Here is a 19,654-nt window from a genome sequence, read left to right on the forward strand (position 1 = left end):
GAAATAACATCTCTCCCATATGTAGGAAGTGCAATACGAAAAATGAAACCATAAACCACATAGCAAGCGAATGTCCGGCACTTGCACAGAACCAGTACAAAAAGAGGCATGATTCAGTGGCAAAAGCCCTCCACTGGAGCCTGTGCAAGAAACATCAGCTACCTTGCAGTATTAAGTGGTACAAGCACCAACCTGAGGGAGTGATAGAAAACGATCAGGCAAAGATTCTCTGGGACTATGGTATCGGAACAGATAGGGTGATACGTGCAAATAGACCAGACGTGACGTTGATTGACAAAACCAAGAAGAAAGTATCACTTATTGATGTTGCAATACCATGGGACACCAGAGTTGAAGAGAAAGACAGGGAAAAAATGGATAAGTATCAAGATCTGAAAATAGAAATAAGAAGGATATGGGATATGCCAGTGGAAATTGTACCCATAATCATAGGAACACTAGGCACGATCCCAAGATCCCTGAAAAGGAATCTAGAAAAACTAGACGCTGAAGTAGCTCCAGGACTCATGCAGAAGAGTGTGATCCTGAAAACGGCACACATAGTAAGAAAAGTGATGGACTCCTAAGGAGGCAGGATGCAACCCAGAACCCCACACTATAAATACCACCCAGTCGATTGGAGGACTGTGATAGAGCAAAAAAAAAAAAAAATAATAATAATAATAATAATAAATCTGTAATTACAAAATTTGTATGTGGTAGTATTTTAAAGAGATAAAAATTACCTTTCCATTTTACTTACGTAAGGATAACTCCTCTCTTACTGTGATAAGAGAATTTTTATGGTAGATGCATGTGTTTATTAATATTTTCAAATAATAATATAACTAACTTCAAATGAAAATTCTTCCCTTCGTCTTTTTCTGTATCAATTTCCCTACCTACTCGTAACTCCAGTGACGCTCGGAGCTGGGAAACAGTGCCATACAATGGTCAACGAATTTAATGGTTTTTATGCAATATCTCTCTCTCTCTCTCTCTCTCTCTCTCTCTCTCTCTCTCTCTCTCTCTCTCTCTCTCTCTCTCTCTCTCTCTCTCTCTTTTACTGAGGAGATTCTTTTTATGGTACATGCATGTAATAATTTGTTCATGACACTTACCTGCCAGATATATATATAGCCGTATTCTCTGAAGACCGACAGAATTTCGAAACTCCCGGCAAACGCAGTGGTCGGCTAGGTGGTTAGTACCCATTCCCGCCGCTGGGAGGCGGATACCAGGAACCATTCCCATTTTCTATTCAGATTTTCTTCTGTCGCCAGTCGGTAAACATCTGTTTACAGACCTCCGCCTAGGATTTTGAAAACCCTATTTGTCACTTGAGTATTTAGCCTGAAGACACCTCCCAGGCTGCCAAAGATCGTGCGCAAGCTCGAATCTTGAAGGAATGCTTCTCTTCCTCCGAGACGTCCTCACCTCACCGTGGGTGGGAATCTCGGAAGGCCTCTCCAACTGAGAGTGGTAAGGGAGACGTAAGACGTCGCACTGGCGGCCATCGTCTTTCTCGCCCTCTTAGGAAAGGTCTTACGGAAGAGGACGCAGCCTCTCCAATTGAGAGTGGTAAGGAAGACGTAAGACGTCGCACTGGCGGCCGTCGTCTTTCTCGCCCTCTTAGGAAAGGTCTTACAGAAGAGGACGCTTCATCGGGAGATCGAGAGCGTCCTCCGCCTCGATTTACGCTTCGGTCTTCTCCGGAAGACTTCGAAGACAGTATCCCGCACAAGAGATTCAGGACGCTTTCTGAGCGTCCTGATTCGAGTCCGGAGAGAAGGAAGAAGGCGTCCCCTCGCCCATCTTCTTCTCAAAGGTTCATTCCATCATATGGTTCTTCACCATCAAAAAAGACCCTCGTAGCGATTCGTCAACAGTTGGATGCGTTTTTCGCCAAGAAAGAAGAAAGATCACGTAGTCGTAAAAAAGATCTATGGCTACCCGTCAAGAAATCTAGACGTTCTCCTGCGGCTTCTCTTCGTTCTTCGTCATCTTCTGATTCGTTGCCTTCTAGACCTCATCGACTCAATCAGGAACGCGCAAGCAGTCCTGCTGATAGAGTCTCTAGAAGTATTGGCGAAAAAGAGACAATAGGTGCCGCACAGGTGGCCGTCGTCTTTTCCAAGAGTCGAAGAATGTTCAGAAGGATCGCTCAGAAATAGAATGGGAAGGAATTGATCTTGGCTTACAGGAAGAGAATATTCAACAGAAGAAACGCCTTGCTAAGCAGGACGCTCGTAAGGACGCTTCTCGGGACGCTCGGTGTCGTAAATGTCGGCTGGAGAGACTTCAAACTCACGATATTAGTTCAGAAGAAGGATATGAAGACGCATATGAGGACGCTTTTGAGGACGCGAGGCGTATTACAACTCAAGACCGTTTTAAAGGAGCGTTTACACGACGTCCATCACGTCAGGACGCAAATGAGGACGCTTTTGAGGACGCGAGGCGTAGTGCTAGTAAGGACGCTCGTCGTCCTTCATATCAGGATGCTTTCCAGGACGCAAATGAGGACGCTTTCCAGGACGCAAATGAGGACGCTTTTGAGGGCGCTAGGCGTCCGATGCATAAAGTCACCCTGGGAAGAAAAGAACAGGTCGCTAGTCAGAAGGTTAAGCGCCATATGCTTCAAGGTAGTAGAAACTACAATATGAGTGCTCGTCAAGAGAAATCATATGACGTTAGTTTGGAAAATTCGGAGAGAAAGTCAAGGTTAGGAGAACATAGCCGGCTCTCCTCTTCAAAATTGATTTCAAGCGCAAGACCTACGTTTCGAAAGGGAGGTGAAACTTCGGTTTCTTCTCGTTCAATTCAGGATAAGCCTACGTCTCCATTAGAAGAGAAATCGTCAAGCGAGCCTGTCTCTGAAGAGGAGGAGGATCCTACAACCTCATCCTCTGTGGATTATAAGACCTTAACTCGTCTTTTTAAAGATTTGTTTCCCGAGAAGTTTCGAGCTCCAGTTCCTCTCTCTCCACCTTCGCAACTAACCTCTTCGAAGGCAAGGAAGACTCCAAATTTTGTTAAAATGGCAACCTCACTCTCAACTAAAAGGGCTTTTAAAAGAATCCACGATTGGATGGAATCCAAAAAGACAAAGGGCAAGACTTCTTTTGCACTTCCCCCCACAAGGCTTAGTGGAAGATCAGGGAAGTGGTATGAGACAGAAGAGGAAGCAGGTTTAAGAATCCCTGCTTCCGCACAAGGGGATTTCGCCAACTTAGTGGAGGCTCCTAGAAGATCTTACCTGGCATCAGCAAAAGTTTCTTGGACAATGTCAGAGATAGATCACCATCTCAAAGGCCTTTACAAAACTCTAGAAGTTTTTAACTTTCTAGATTGGTGTTTGGGCGTCTTGGATGTGCAGTCTAGAAGCCCAGATTCTATTTCATTAGAGGACTTAGCGAGTATTTTGTCATGTATGGACAGAGCAGTAAGAGATGGCTCCGACGAACTGGCATCACATTTTGCGTCGGGAGTCCTGAAGAAACGCGCACTTTTCTGTAGCTTCACAGCTAAGTCAGTGTCGCCTGCGCAAAAAGCAGAATTGTTGTTCGCTCCCTTTTCTGCTCATCTTTTTCCACAATCGATGGTAAAGGATTTGTCAGTAAATCTCCAAGAACGAGCGACGCAGGACTTATTGTCTCGGTCTTCGAAACGTCCTACTGATCAGATGTCTTCAAGAACCACGCAAGCTTCTAGGAAGAATTATAAGCCCTTTCGTAGAAGGGCTCTTCGAGAGCTGCTGCTCGAGGGAGGAGTTTCCCTAAGGGCAGAGCCCCCTCAAAAACCAGGGGAAAGAAATGACTTTTCGGCCCTCCAGACACCAGTCGGGGCGAGACTCGCTCTTTTCGCCGAAGCATGGAGGATAAGAGGGGCGAACTCTTGGTCACTCGAAGTGATCGAGAAAGGTTACAAAATCCCGTTTCTATCGAAACCGCCATTAAGCATAGAGCCAATAGACCTTTCGCCCTCTTATCAGGATTCGAAGCAACAGATCTTATTAGACCTTTTGGATCAAATGTTGGAAAAGAGAGCAGTAGAAAAAGTTGTATCGCGGAACTCTCCAGGCTTCTACAACAGGCTTTTCCTTGTTCCGAAGCACTCAAGAGGATGGAGACCTGTCCTAGACGTAAGCAGGCTGAATCTTTTTGTAAGGAAAATAAAATTCAAGATGGAAACTGCAGTCTGTTTTAGCTTCCCTGAGACCAGGAGATTGGATGGTGTCCTTGGATCTCCAAGACGCCTATTTCCATGTTCCGATACACCCTCGGTCCAGGAAGTTCCTCAGATTCGTTCTGAAAGGACAGGTCTTCCAATTCAGAGCTCTCTGTTTCGGGCTGAGTACAGCCCCTATGATATTCACGCTTCTGATGCGAAATATAGCAAGATGGCTCCATCTCTCGAAGATAAGAGTCTCACTCTATTTAGACGATTGGCTGATCCGGTCCACGTCAAAGGAACAGTGCCTGGAGGACCTACATACAACATTACAGCTGACGAAGGACCTAGGCCTTCTGGTCAACTTCGAGAAGTCCCATCTGATTCCCACACAGTCCATCGTGTATCTGGGGATTCAGATGGATTCAGTGGCTTTTCAAGCATTTCCATCCATAGAACGTCAGCTAAAATGCTTAGAGAAAGTATCGGTCTTCTTAGAGAAGGAAATATGCTCGGGCGAGGGAATGGATGAGTCTGCTGGGACCATTTCCTCGCTGGAGAAATTTGTTTCTCTGGGAAGGCTGCACCTCAGACAGCTTCAGTTTTTCCTAGCAGACAACTGGAAGAACAAGAAAGACCTAGACGAGATTTTGAGAATCCCTCAATCGATCAAAGAGCATTTGAAGTGGTGGTCCGATCCCGTCAAGCTATCGGAAGGGATGTCCCTCAAAGTTCTGAGCCCAGACCTAGTGTTGTTCTCAGACGCGTCCATGACGGGCTGGGGAGCAACACTGGGGGAGGAAGAAGTGTCAGGCCTCTGGAGAGGGGAACAGAGGTCCTGGCACATAAACCTCAAGGAGCTAGAGGCGATTCGTTTGGCACTTCAATGCTTCGAGTCAAGGATTGTGGGACGAATTGTACAAGTCAACTCGGACAACACCACGGCGCTCGCGTATATCAAAAAACAGGGAGGAACTCTATCTCGTTCCCTGTTCAGGATAACGAGGGAAATCTTACTTTGGGCGAAGCTAAGAAATGTAACGATTCTAACGAGATTCGTTTCAGGACAACAGAACGTTCATGCGGATCTCCTCAGCCATCAACATCAAATGCTTCCAAACGAATGGACTCTCCATCCAGAGATTTGCAAGGAGTTATGGAAACTTTGGGGACGCCCACTGGTAGACCTCTTCGCGACAGCGAAAACGAATAGGCTTCCTATTTACTACTCTCCGGTTCTGGACCCAGGAGCAATAGCAATAGACGCCATGCTTTGGAATTGGAAGGGGATGGATCTCTACGCCTTTCCTCCATTCAAACTCCTGGGAGAGGTAATAAGGAAGTTTGCGGCGTCGGAAGGAGCAAGAATGACGTTGTCGCCCCCTTTTGGCCTGCAAGCGACTGGTTCACCAGAGGCCATGTCATTTCTGGTAGATTTCCCAAGGACACTTCCAGAAAAAATCGATCTACTCAGACAGCCCCACTTCGAGAGGTATCACGGAAACAAACGCTCTCAGTCTGACTGCATTCAGACTATCCAAAAGTTGGCCAGAGCGAGAGGTTTTTCAAGATCGGTGGCAAGAGCTATTGCCAACGCTAGAAGAACATCTTCTCAAGCTGTCTACCAATCGAAGTGGGCTGTCTTCAGGAGTTGGTGTAGAAGGGAAAATATTTCCTCCTCCACGACCTCTGTGAGCCAGATTGCAGATTTCCTCCTACATCTTAGAAATATAGACAAACTTTCAGTGTCAACGATTAAAGGCTACAAAGGTATGCTGTCAACGGTCTTTCGACACAGAGGCTTGGATTTATCAAATGATAAGGATCTTCACGATCTATTGAGGTCCTTTGAAACATCAAAAGCTCCACGAGACAAGATTCCCTCATGGAACTTGGATGTTGTCTTAAAGTTTTTAATGTCAGCCCCATTTGAGCCTATGCATGCTGCCTCTTTGAAAGATGTAACTAGGAAAGCTATTTTCCTAACCGCTCTGGCAACAGCTAAGAGGGTTAGCGAAATCCAAGCTATGAGTAAACGTGGGTTTCAGAGAACACAATGCGGTGTGTTCGCTGAGCCCCTCGTTCTTAGCTAAGAACGAAGACCCATCCAACCCCTGGCCTAAAAGCTTTGATATCAAGGGGTTATCAGAGTTCGTCGGACGAGAGCCGGAGAGAGTTTTGTGCCCAGTCAGAGCTTTCAAATTTTATCTGGAAAAGACCAAACAATGTAGAGGCCCGTCAGACAACCTGTGGTGTTCGGTCAAGAGGCCGGAATTACCAATGTCTAAGAACGCACTGGCGTTCTTCTTGAGAAACACCATCAGGGAAAGCTCTATTCGTCCTGCACAGATGGTGATCTTAAAAAAACTGCTAAAAAGTTAATGCTCACGAAGTTAGAGCGGTAGCTACTTCGGTGGCTTTTCAGAAAAATATGGCACTCAGTGATATCCTGGGTGCCACATTTTGGCGAAGCAACTCTGTGTTCGCTTCACACTACCTCAGAGATGTGAAGGCGACATATGAGAGTTGCTACTAGCTTGGACCATACATTTCCGCGGATACAGTATTGGGGACGAGAAGCAATACGAACCCCATCCTTTAGAAAATGGATGTGTGTGATTTTAATTATGGGTTTGTTTTTTATGGTTGTAGGGTTGGCCGCTTGAGGCGGTCTTCCCTTTAATTAGCCTGAAAGTTATGGGACTAACTTTAGTTGGGCTAGGTTAGGTGGTATTTATTATGCTTCGTTGTCTTCAGTATGGTCAATATGGTCTAGTCACATTGTGGTCACGCTCCCGTTGACAGATCATCTAGAACTATCCAGCTATACAGGAAATTCCAGTTAAGCAGAAGCAGGCTTGGGTGACAGTTATCACGAAGTCAGCTATGCTAACAGGTAAGGAACCAAGATGTCAATCATCTGCATGTGAAATGTTTCCAAAATCCTTCTATTCTGTCCCTGCCCACCTCCAATGGTGGGATTCAGCTATATATATCTGGCAGGTAAGTGTCATGAACAAAATGATATTGTCATGATACAATAAAGTTTGTTCATACTTACCTGACAGATATATATAATCAAGTACCCACCCACCTCCCCTCAGGGGACAGTGGTAGAGAAAATCTGAATAGAAAATGGGAATGGTTCCTGGTATCCGCCTCCCAGCGGCGGGAATGGGTACTAACCACCTAGCCGACCACTGCGTTTGCCGGGAGTTTCGAAATTCTGTCGGTCGTCAGAGAATACAGCTATATATATATCTGTCAGGTAAGTATGAACAAACTTTATTGTATCATGACAATATTATTTTTATTATTTATATTTTCCAATAATAATACTATATCTTACTGAGGAGATTCTTTTTATGGTACATGCATGTAATAAGCCAATAATGATACTATATGTGTAATAATAATACTATAAATGTAATTACAAAATTCATATGTGAGTATTTTAGATACAATAATCTTTCCATTTCACTCTTTTAAATACTGTAAGGACAACTCTCTCTCTCTCTCTCTCTCTCTCTCTCTCTCTCTCTCTCTCTCTCTCTCTCAGCAAAAGAATTGATATACAGACAAACATAATAGTTCAGTCCTCTCTTTCTCCCTTCTCTGGAATAGATATGTGTATTTATGGGAGGGGAAATAAGTGTTGCCTTATAGAAGTTCCTTTCAATCTATTGATATCGCAAGGAATTATTCTCTCTCTCTCTCTCTCTCTCTCTCTCTCTCTCTCTCTCTCTGTTATTGGCTGTTTATATATTTCTAATGGTGAAATGTTTAAGATGACTTTGGAATGATAATACCAATTCAATGGTATCTTTGATGTAGGATGATACTTTAAGTATACATTTGGTATTTGAACTTTCAAGATAGGCAAATATGGGCATTTTTAGAGGGGAGTTCTAACTAATCACAGGTTTGCGCTATTTGCTGGGGTCCCTGGTACACATCTCCCGCGAATACGGGGGGAACACTGTAGTGGGATGCTTAAGAAACATGGATTATATACTTGGTTTTTCCATCTAGGTCTAGGCGGTAAGGAATCTGAAATGGAGCATGGACGGCATCCTGATCATTGTGGCAGCACAAGAGGACAATCTTTAGATAAAAATGGTGAAAAGCTCCAACAGCCTCGGCGTTCTCTTCGTTGTGCCAGAATAAAACGTGAAACACCTGGAGATGTCTATGGCCTGAAAAGTAAGGCAGACCCTTGCCCTATTTGTCTGCGTCAGATGAGGGGACGAGTTGGAACACTTGAGAGTTGTGCTCATGCATTTTGTCTTCCATGCATTCTGAAATGGTCAGAGGTAATGTGTCATCAAGTTTTGTAGTCTACCCATGATGAGTGAAAGCACCTCAGTGGCGTGGTCGGTATGGTGTTGGCGAGCCATCTCGTTGGCCGCGAGTTCAATTCTCGGGTGTTCCACTGAGGGGTGAGAAAGTTCACTCTCGATGTGGTTGGAAGTCGCGTGAAGGCGTCGGTCCCGTTGCTGAATAATCACTGGTTCCATGTAACGTAAAAACACCATACAAACAAACCATGATGAGTGAGAAGGATATATTAAATTCCTTCAGTCAAGGATCCTGTTTGTTTATCTGTTTGCAGGACCATTTAAAAAGTGATAGATTTTTTTTTTATAAACAGTTTATATAAAAAAGCGGGCATCTTAACTGGAAAAGGCTAATTCCTTTTTGGGAGAAGTAGCTACTAACTTTAGGAGAAGAGCCTTTGTTAGAATGAATTACTCAGCCTTGCTCCAAATGTACCCAGCTTGGGAAACCAAAATGCTTCGAAAATTGCGACAGATTTTGCTAACAAATGACTATTACTTTTTGCCTTGCTGCATTTTGACTTGCTACATTGTGATAATTTAACTGTTACTCTTTTACTGGATACAATTTGGTAACAACTTAACTTACTTTTTGATTGGCTAGAATTTGGTAATGCTTTTTGACTTTGCTATTTTTTGGCAACATTGTAGCTATTACTTTTCATCTTGCTAGAATTTGCTAACAATTTAACTATTACTTTGTGACTGGCTAGATTCTGGTAACAATTTAATTATTACTTTTTGACTGGCTGGAGTAACAATATAACAATTACTTTTTGATTGGTTAAATTTCAGCAACAATTTAACTGTAATTATTACATTATGACTGCCTGGATTTTGATAATTTAACTATTACTTTTTGACTGGCTAGATTTTAGTAACAATTTAACTATTACTTTTTGACTGGCTAAATTTTAGTAACAATTTAACTATTACTTTTTGACTGGCTAGATTTTGGTAACAATTTAACTATTACTTTTTTACTTGTTAGATTTTGGTAACAATTTAACTGTTACTTTTTGACTTACAAGCAACTATAGTGATTAGTTATTAGAAGATAAAATGCAATTTCTGGGAAGAAGGGAATTTTTGATGTGTAAATTGCTTTACCCCTGTAGATATTTGCATTTTTCTTGCCCTCAGTAGTTGATTGTATGTGTAATTTTTCACTCGGCCTTTGTTTTAGGAGCAATTTTTCATAAAGTATTGTCACTTTAAATTCATGACATTGGAAACGGGTACAATTGTTAGCCTTTATTTTAGGAGCAGTTTTTCATAAAGTATTGTCATTTTAAATTCATGACATAGGAAACTGAGATACAGTTGTTAGATTAAAGTCTGTAGGTATTCTCATTTTATTGTACTTTTCCAGGCTAACAGCTCATGTCCAAAAGACCGAATTCAGTATTCAGAGGTACTTGCACACCATCACTTAGGGGAACCAGTGTACAAAAGGATTCCTGTTGAAAAGAAAATACCAGAAGATTATTCTGAATCTGATTCCTCTTTTGAATCAGAATTAGAAGATTATTCTGAATCTGATTCCTCTTTTGAATCAGAATTTTACTTTAATCCAAATGAATCATCAGAGTTTGAAGATTTTGATGAGTTTGAAGATTTTGATGACAGTGATGATGATGATGATGATGACTATGACTTTTCTGACGAACCTGAGTGGATACGCTGTGAGGTAAGGGTTTGTTGATCTGTGGTTGGATATGCTAAATTTTGATGCTAGTTCAATCAAATTGTAAAAAATGTGGTACTACACGTCCTTCAAAGTAGAGGACAATTTTTTTCTCCACTTTGTTGAATCTGTATTTATTTTGCCCAAAGGAGGAGTACTATTATTGAATGTTATCCAGAGCTTCAAGTTTCTCCATAGAATGTTTAGGAAGTCAGGAATAGTTGACATTATGAGGAGCTGAAACTGATTTTGTGGTGAAAGTTACAGATTACATCAAAGAAAAGCATTTCTCCTGCTCTGTTCACCAGTTGAGGCCTGTTTACACAACATTAACTTCTCTGAGCTAAGTTTATAATTGAAAAGTGAGGATAATGTAAGAGACAATAACAATAAATGTAAGAGACAATAACAATAAAATATTTATATAGTGTCAAGAAGTGGAAAGTGGGAAATTCTGAAAATAGGCACATGAAGTGCTTCGTACAGAAATGGGACCTGGATAAAGAATGTAGGGAAGCATGGTGGTTGCATTGGCATGCACAGAGAGCTGAACATAAGAGGGTCTTCCCTCTGGCCAGGTAGGGAAGAGAATGGAGCTGAGCAGGTAGGGAAGAGAATGGAGAAGTAGGGAGTGGTACAAAATAGGAGAGGCTTAGAAAAATTTTGGAAAAATTTGTTAGTATTAGCAGTTGTCAGTTTGGCTTCATTCCACAGAAATAAAATAAAGGCTCATTATAGCTAGGAAGGTACAGGAGAGGTTCCATGCAGAGGAGGAAGAGATTTTGCCAAGAATTTAATTCAGATCTTGGAATATAACATGTGACAGAGGACTAATACAAGTAGTTTAGTGGGCATTATAAAAGCTGATGTTACTGGCAGGACTCATAAAGCTGTTAATACTCTTTTACTCTTTAAGTACAATGTAGAATTTCATGTAAATGTCAGAATCCATCAAAGATTAGCACTTACAATCTTTGATTGATTCAAAGATTAGCACTTATAATCTTTGAATTGAATATATGAGTGGCCTCATATATACAATTCAATTCAGCACTGAGAATGTAGGAAGCAGAAAAGCTGTTCTTGCTTTGGACCATCACAAGAAAAACCAAGGGTTGGCAAATAAATTTAATTAACATTTTTAAATACAGTATAGTGAATTCGATCATAAATTTGTTGATACTCTAAATATCCATAAATTAAATCCTGAGTCTTGAATTGATGTCCATTTTCCCTCTAAGCTCATACCACAAAATTATATTCAAATGGTCACAAACATTAGGTAAAATTGCTTTTAATTACGCAAAGATTGGTAAGTGCTTAAAATGTTAATGGTGTAGATAATATGCTTTATTCACTTGAGGATAGTACATTAAATGATGATATTGCAATACACTCCCTGAACACCTGAATTAGCCCTGGTCACTGACCAGCCCAAACTATATCCTCACACATTTACTGTCAGCGTTACCAACGCTGCAGGTAAAATCTAGTATGTAATATGAGTTACCTAAGTTACTGTTGGCAACGCTGCTGCAAAAACCGCCTACCAGTGGCTTGTCCCCTCAATTTTTATTCGTTTGCGTGGTGAGCCGGACGTGGTCCTGCTCTCAGCAGACTTTTGGTCATGTAGCCTGACCCTCACAGTGTTTACTGAGGCCTTGATTGGGTTTTGATATCCTTGCCTTTTGTTCACAATGTCTTCCGATTTTCCCTGATTGGATCGTATTTCTCTCTTATCATCGTGAGATGGTCGAGCCTCGTCAATGAATCCTTACTTCAATCTCTGCTTCATCAGCCTCACCTCCAACAGTTGCTGGTTGAGATGTCGGCATACTTCATTCCTGTGTTAGTGCAACAAAGGATGAGTACCCTCAAATGACAGACATTCCTTTTGTTCTAGCTGTAGGGAAGTGTAGTGTATGTCATACAGAGGTGTATTATATGTAAGGATTAGTTCATTAGATCACTTAGGATTACCAAGAATATATGGAAGATAGCGGCAAAATCGCGAGAGTTAAGCCAAGAAGAGCTAAAGTAGGAACGCTTCAGAATTGGAGGATAGAAAATGCCTAAATTGTTTGCTATTTCATGACAAAGCTAATTGAAATAAAGATAGCAGCAGTAGCTTAGGTGATGCTAATCGTTCTCTTTCAGCTCCCTGCCTGAAATAAAGATAGCAGCAGTAGCTTAGGTGATGCTAATCTTTCTCTTTCAGCTCCCTGCCTGTTCCAGAACCAGCCCTAAGGGGCGCCGGGGGTTATGGAGAACCGCAAGCGCAGTGTAGGATCTGCCGGCCCCCCCTCGCGGAGCAGGCAGTGTTAAGCAGCAGATTCCCCCTTGAGGTGTAAGTTCTAAGGTTAATGTAAAGTTAGGCCAGGGGCAGGTAAGTAGCGGTAATAGGTTAAGTAGTGTTTGGGAAGAGAATAGCAGGTTAAGTTCCCTAGGGTTCGGACTCCCTTGTAGTATCTAGTGTGAAGGTTCGTCTTTAGAACCATTCTTGGTTTTATTTCCCGCTTCGAGTTCTTTGCAATGGAAACTTCTAGTCCATGGTTGATCATTTGGATGTGGTTTCTGGTTTGGTTCTAAAGTTTGCATAGTGCACCGTCGTCTTCGGAAGTACCTTATTCTGTCTGTGGGTAAATTTGGTTTGTCTTGCAGTAGTGGCAATCCTGGTGATCAGGTTGTCTCTATTTCACTATTCGTATACGGCACAGTAATTTTTATATCAGTTAATCTCCAGGCAATGCATAAAATTAACACAGTAGTCCAGCTTAAAGTATCCTCTATACATATCTGTATAGTAATTACAAGTATTAGCCAATCTTGGAGATAAATACATTCTGACTTATGATGATTCGCGGTAATTCTAAAGAATAACTCCGCACGGACTGCAAGGAACGTAACTGCGAATACGACATCCGCTAGGGATTGGGACGTCCAATGTATTTCGCTGTGTTTAGTACTGGCCCCTGGGGGTTAATTACAGTCGACCGTGCAAAAATAACGGTAAATTCTTAACCCCTTCAGCACTGGGACGTACACATATACGTCTTTTACAGTACAGTAATAAAAGACCAGGACATACGCGTGTACGTCTTTCATCCCTTCTCGAAAAGCAATGCGTTTTCTTCAGCTTGGATGGTTTCCAGACACAGTATTGTGTACGAGAGAGGTGCTGAAGCTCCACCCACAATTCATTCTAACCAATGAGTGTCCGATGGACGTCGTGACGTCATTTTCATATGGGATATTAGGAGGGGTACTGGCCAACATATGCCAGTGCGCCTCAGGCTATTATCTGAGAAGGATTATCACGATTTTGTCCGTAAACCATGTAGATTTGAATTCTAAACCTTTTTCCCTTTTGATTGCAGTTATTTTATATGTTTTTTTTTTTTCAGTATCATGTCAGATGATAGTGTTTCAGAGTCAGGGTCTGAGTACCTGCCAAATCTATCAGATGATGATTATAGTGATAATTTCTTAGAGGTTGACAGTGATAACGAGTGTTTGGAAGACATTGAACCTCTTGTCGATGAAGGCTGGCGGTTCATAACTGATCCATCTTGTGACTTGCGTCCAGACCCAGCCCCCCCTGATTCACGGAGGGTGGCAATGGGATTCCTGCTTACACACCAGATTTCACCTGCTTACGTGATGCATTTTTTTTCCTTTTTTCTGGTGATGTAATTGACAAATTGTGTGAATGGATGAATGCTCGGTCAGAGTAGTACTTTCATTCAACAGGAAAGCGTAAGGGGAAAGGACTTCTATGGAGGCCTGTTACTCGTGATGAGATGTGTTTTTTTATAGCTTGCTGATGATAATGGGGGTAAATAAACTGCCCCATATGTATATACGTATTGGTCACGAGATGCTGTTGCTTCTATTATCATTATTATTATTATTACTATTATTACTTTTGTTCATGAAACTTACCTGTCAGATATATATATATAGCTGTATTTTCTGACGTCCGACAGAATTTCAAAACTCGCGGCACACGTAGTGGGCGGCCAGGTGGTAGTACCCATTCCTGCCGCTGGGAGGCGGATATCAGGAACCATTCCCATTTTCTATTCATATTTTTTCTGTCGCCGGTGCTGTAAACAACTGTTTGCAGTACCTCCGTCTAGGATTTTTGGATTATCTCGCTTAAAATTATCTGGATTGACTTTTGGTATCGACTCTGGATTGTTGGATTGGCACGCGTAATAGTGGATTGTTTTTTGATTTTGGATTGGCTTTTCTGTGTACATGATGTCAGGATCAAGTACAGGGAGTTTCAGAGTGTGTGTGAGGAGTGAATGTAAGGTGAGGCTTCTTAAACCTTCAGTTGATCCTCACACAGTTTGTATGGAATGCAGGGGGCATGTTTGTTTGGTTGATGATCGGTGCAATGAATGCAGGGATTTGTCAGATGATAAATGGAAGATGTATGAGACCTATCGGCATAAATTGGAGCGTGATAGAGTCAGGAGGTCTTCCTCCAAGAGCAGTTCTACAAAAGGTAAGGAATGTAACATTTCTCCTCCTCTAACACCGGTAGATTTTGTTCAACCTAATCCTGTGTTGTTGCCTTCGGGCCCTATTGCTGTGTCTGGAGAAGGTAATGCCCTTTCTCTGATTCTCGAGTCTATACGCGCTCTTGAATCTAAAGTGTTGGCCTTAGAAACTGGCCCTGTGAAAGTTTGTGATCGTGCCCCTAGTGTTGTGGAGGGGGCGTCAGATCGGCCCCATAATGCCTCTAGGCTGAGACCTCTATCGGACTCCCAGGACTCAGGGAGAGGGTATGTCGAAAGCCGCAAGAGGGTTACGGGGGCTCCCCACCGATCTGGCGTCCCTTCGGCAGGCCTTGTTGCTAAGTCCCAGGCTGTCAAGGAGCGCGCACGGGCGCGCATCCTGAAGGATTGCTTTTCGTCCTCCGAAGTGTCCTCCCCGCGCAAGGGGTGGAGCGCTCGGAGAGACACTCGTCCGCTGAAAAGGACTTTTCGTTTTGAGGACGCTTCACATCCTGTATCACCGCTTTCTTCAAGTGACGTTTATGACGCTTTTCCTCCTCAGAAGAGAGGTAGAGTCTCAACCGACGAGGACGCTGGGTTGCGCGCACAGGCGTGTTCCCCTGAGAAGCAGGTAGCTGTACCTGCGAGAAGGAAGGATGCGTCCCCTCGCCTTCTCGCAGGGTCAGTCCTGCTCCTTCTACTTCGTCACCTACGAAGAAAATCCTTTTGTCCCTTCAGGACCAGATTTCGTCTCTCATGGCTCAAAGGACTCGCCCAGCAGCAGTCGAGCCTAAGCGGAGAAAGGAGGTCAAGCTGCCCGTCAAGAGGACGAAGCAGTCTCCTTCTCTCTCGTCTCGTTCGTCTCTCTCTCCTCCTCCGGATCGTCACCGTTCTCGTTCTCCTGATAGATCTTACGCTCAGCAGGACGCTTTGCGCTTTCGACAGGACGCTTGCTACGCAAAGCAGGACGCTTTTGAGGACGCTCGGCAGGACGCTCTCCGTTCAAAGCAGGATGCTTTCCGGACAAGGCAGGACGCTTTTGAAAAGCAGGACGCTTTTGAGGACGCTCAGCAGGACGCTTTTGAAAAGCAGGATGCTTTTGAGGACGCTCAGCAGGACGCTTTCCTTGCTAAGCAGGACGCTTTTGGCGCCTCTCGTCAGGAAGCTCGTGCTTCCTCTCGTAGGGACGTGTCTAATAGTAAGACAATCCCCGTCGTTTCAAAGGACGCTCAACGCTCACAAGACGTTCGTCCTTCAACAAGTTTTAAGGATCGTTGTAAGGACGAGTCCGTGCCTGAAGCGGTAACTTCTAAGCAAAGGAAGGATCAGCGGAAGTCTTTGTTTAAACCTAAGCCTGCTGGACGTACGCCCTCTCCGGATGGACGATCTCCAGTTCCTCTTAGAGAAGAAGGGGAACATAGTAGTCCAGCAAGTTCAGTCGAAGAGGAACCTCCTGTAGCTTCGTCTGTCTCAGACTATAAGGTTCTTGTGCGGCTGTTACGTTCGTCCTTCGGGGATAAGTTTCAGCCGGCAGCCCCTAGGTCTCCTCCCTCTCAACTTTCGTCTTCTAAGTCATTCAAGACTCCTGAGTTTGTCGAAATGAAGACGTCGCTTTCAACCAAGAGGGCTTTCAAGAAGCTCCAAGACTTTATGTCTCGAAGGAAGGACCAGGGCAAGACCACTTTCGCCCTTCCTCCCTCTAGACTCTCCGGGAAAGGAGGCATTTGGTATGAAACCAAGGAGGACGTGGGGGTGAAGGTTCCTTCGTCCGCACTTGGGGACTTCTCCAGCTTAGTAGACGCCCAGAGGAGGTCCCTCTTATCATCTGCAAAGGTGTCCTGGACTCCTGCGGAGACGGACCACCACTTGAAAGGACTGCTGCGCACGTTGGGAGTCTTCAATTTCTTAGACTGGTGCTTGGGAGTTTTGGACCTTCAGTCTAGAAGCCCTGAATCTCTCAGTCTGGGGGAGCTGTCCAGCGTGTTGTCATGTATGGACAAGGCCGTCAGGGATGGTTCGGAAGAGCTGGTTTCTCATTTTGGAACAGCTTTCTTAGAAGAAAAGAGCTCTTCTTTGTAATTTACCGCAAAGTCGGTTTTCTCCCGCTCAGAAAGCGGAATTGCTCTTTTCACCTCTTTCGGACCATCTCTTCCCCCAGGCTATGGTGAAAGATCTTGCGACTAATTTGCAGGAGAAGGCGACCCAGGACCTCTTAGCACAGTCTTCAAGGCGCCCAGCAGTTCCTTCTACATCTTCGTTTGTGAGACCCCCGAAGAAAGTCAAACCCTTTCGCGGAGCACCCCCCTCGAGAACAGCTCCTCGAGGGAGAGGTTTTTCAAGAGGAAGAGCTTCATTTAAGCCAAAAACAACCAAATGAAGATCTTGTCCTTCAGACGCCAGTCGGGGCCAGACTGAAGTTCTTTGCGGATGCATGGAGGCAGAGAGGGGCGGACCCTTGGACTCTCAAGATCGTAGAGCAAGGGTACAAGATCCCCTTTTTACATCCTCCTCCTCTAACATCAACTCCCAGAGACCTCTCTCCGTCTTATCAGGGAGAGAAGAAAAGCATCCTTTTCGATCTTTTAGACCAGATGGTCGAAAAAAAAGAGCTGGTGGAGCAAGTCGTGGACCTGGGGTCACCGGGCTTCTACAACAGGATTTTCCTGGTGCCGAATCAGTCGTCGGGTTGGTTTTTGGCGCCCAGTCCTGGATGTGAGCAGGCTCAATCTTTTGTGGAGAAAAGCAAGTTCAAGATGGAGACGCCTCAGTCAGTGCTAGGAGCCTTGAGACCTGGCGACTGGATGGTGTCTCTAGACCTGCAGGACGCGTACTTTCACGTCCCCGTCCACCCTCTTTCAAGGAAGTACCTGAGATTCGTCTTAGGCAACAGAGTTTGGCAATTCAGAGACCTTTGTTTCGGTCTCAGCTCGGCCCCGATGGTTTTTACAGTAATAATGAGGAATGTAGCGAGGTGGCTGCATTCTTCAGGGATCAGGATATCTCTATACCTCGACGATTGGCTGATCAGAGCGTCGTCGAGAAGAAAATGTCTGGAGGACCTTCAATCAACGTTAGCCCTAGCAAAGTCCCTGGGCCTTTTAGTCAACTCCGAAAAGTCACATCTGACCCCGACACATTCCATCGTGTATCTGGGGATTCAGATGGATTCAGTGGCTTTTCGGGCGTTTCCATCCCAGGAACGTCAGCAGCTAGGCTTAGAGAAAGTCTCAGCCTTCCTAGGGAGAGAGGCTTGCTCGGCGAGGGAATGGATGAGTCTGCTGGGCACCATTTCCTCGCTGGAAAAGTTTGTCTCCTTGGGAAGACTGCACCTCAGGCCTCTTCAATTTTCCTAGCGGAAGAATGGAAAGCCAAGGAGGACCTGAATGCGATCCTAAGGATCTCAAACCCAGTGAAAGACCACTTAAGATGGTGGCTCGACCCTCAGAAGTTGCAAGAGGGCTTATCCCTAAATCTTCTGAGCCCCGACCTAGTGTTGTTCTCAGACGCTTCCATTTCCGGTTGGGGAGCAACACTAGGAGGGGAGGAAGTGTCAGGCTCCTGGAGAGGGGAACAGGTAGCCTGGCACACCAATGTGAAGGAACTGGCAGCGATCTTCCTGTCGCTGCAGTTCTTCGAAGGCAAAGTGTCAGGCAAGGTCATTCAAGTCAACTCGGACAGCACCACAGCCCTTGCATATCTGAAGAATCAGGGAGGAACTCACTCCCGATCCCTTTTTCTCCTAGCAAGGGAAGTTCTGCTATGGGCAGACGTAAGGCAGATCAAGATCCTGAAGAGATTCGTGGCAGGGGTACAGAACGTCAGGGCGGACCTTCTCAGTCGTCGAAATCAAATTCTGCCAACAGTGGACCTTGCCCAGGAAGTCTGTCAGCAACTATGGAAACTGTGGGGACATCCTCTAGTCGACCTGTTCGCTACGTCGAGGACGAAGAGGCTTCCTCTGTATTGCTCCCCGGTCCTGGATCCAGGAGCAATTGCGGTGGATGCGTTGCTCTGGAGCTGGACAGACCTAGATCTTTACGCCTTTCCCCCATTCAGGATCATGGGGGAAGTCATGAGGAAGTTCGCAGCTTCAGAAGGGACAAGGTTGACTATGATTGCCCCGATGTGGCCAGCAAGAGAATGGTTCACAGAGGTCATGACTTTCCTTGTGGACTTCCCAAGAACGTTGCCCTGGAGGAGAGATCTACTCAAACAGCCTCACTTCAAAAGGTATCACCAAAACCTCTCCGCTCTGGCTCTGACTGCGTTCAGACTATCGAAAAGTTGGCCAGAGCGAGAGGCTTTTCGAAAGCAGCTGCGAGAGCAATCGCTAATGCTAGAAGAGCCTCTTCAAGAGCTGTCTACCAATCAAAGTGGGCCTCCTTCAGGGCATGGTGCAAAAAGGAAGGAATTTCCTCTTCCACGACCTCTGTGAACCAGATAGCAGATTTCTTGCTTTACTTAAGAAATGTGCAGAAATTGGCAGTCCCTACAATTAAGGGTTATAGGAGTATGTTGTCGGCCGTTTTTCGACACAGAGGACTGGACCTCTCTTACAACAAGGATCTCCACGATCTCTTAAGGTCGTTCGAAACCTCCAAGATTCCACAAGCAAGACCACCCTCATGGAACCTCGATGTGGTTCTTAAACATCTAATGTTAAGTCCCTTTGAGCCTCTCCACGAAGCTTCTCTACGGAACTTGACGAAGAAAGCGCTTTTCCTAACTTCTCTGGTGACGGCGAAGAGAGTTAGTGAAATCCAAGCGTTCAGTAGCCTAGTGGGCTTCAAGGGGGACAACGCTGTCTGCTCGTTGAGCCCAACTTTCTTGGCTAAAAATGAGAACCTGTCTAATCCTTGGCCCAAGAGCTTTGAGATCAAAGGTATGTCGGGTCTCGTGGGTCAAGAACCAGAGAGAGCCCTGTGCCCTGTCAGGGCTCTCAAGTTCTATGT

At 44.5% G+C, this 19,654-nt stretch overlaps 1 protein-coding gene across 3 annotated transcripts in view; it reads left to right on the forward strand.

The window, feature by feature from the left end:
* LOC135200396 (PHD and RING finger domain-containing protein 1-like) overlaps positions 1-19,654 on the forward strand; it is a 121,816-nt gene that overhangs the window by 90,922 nt on the left and 11,240 nt on the right. For 2 of the 3 annotated variants that reach the window (XM_064229027.1, XM_064229024.1), the window contains exons 3-4: positions 8,206-8,486; positions 9,883-10,200. In XM_064229027.1, the coding sequence (XP_064085097.1) occupies positions 8,206-8,486; positions 9,883-10,200 (599 nt within the window). The remainder of the gene's footprint in view (positions 1-8,205; positions 8,487-9,882; positions 10,201-19,654) is intronic. The other variant, XM_064229026.1, reaches the window with a different exon arrangement.

Source organism: Macrobrachium nipponense, chromosome 26 (genome assembly GCF_015104395.2).
Source record: "Macrobrachium nipponense isolate FS-2020 chromosome 26, ASM1510439v2, whole genome shotgun sequence".
NCBI classification, from domain to species: domain Eukaryota; kingdom Metazoa; phylum Arthropoda; class Malacostraca; order Decapoda; family Palaemonidae; genus Macrobrachium; species Macrobrachium nipponense.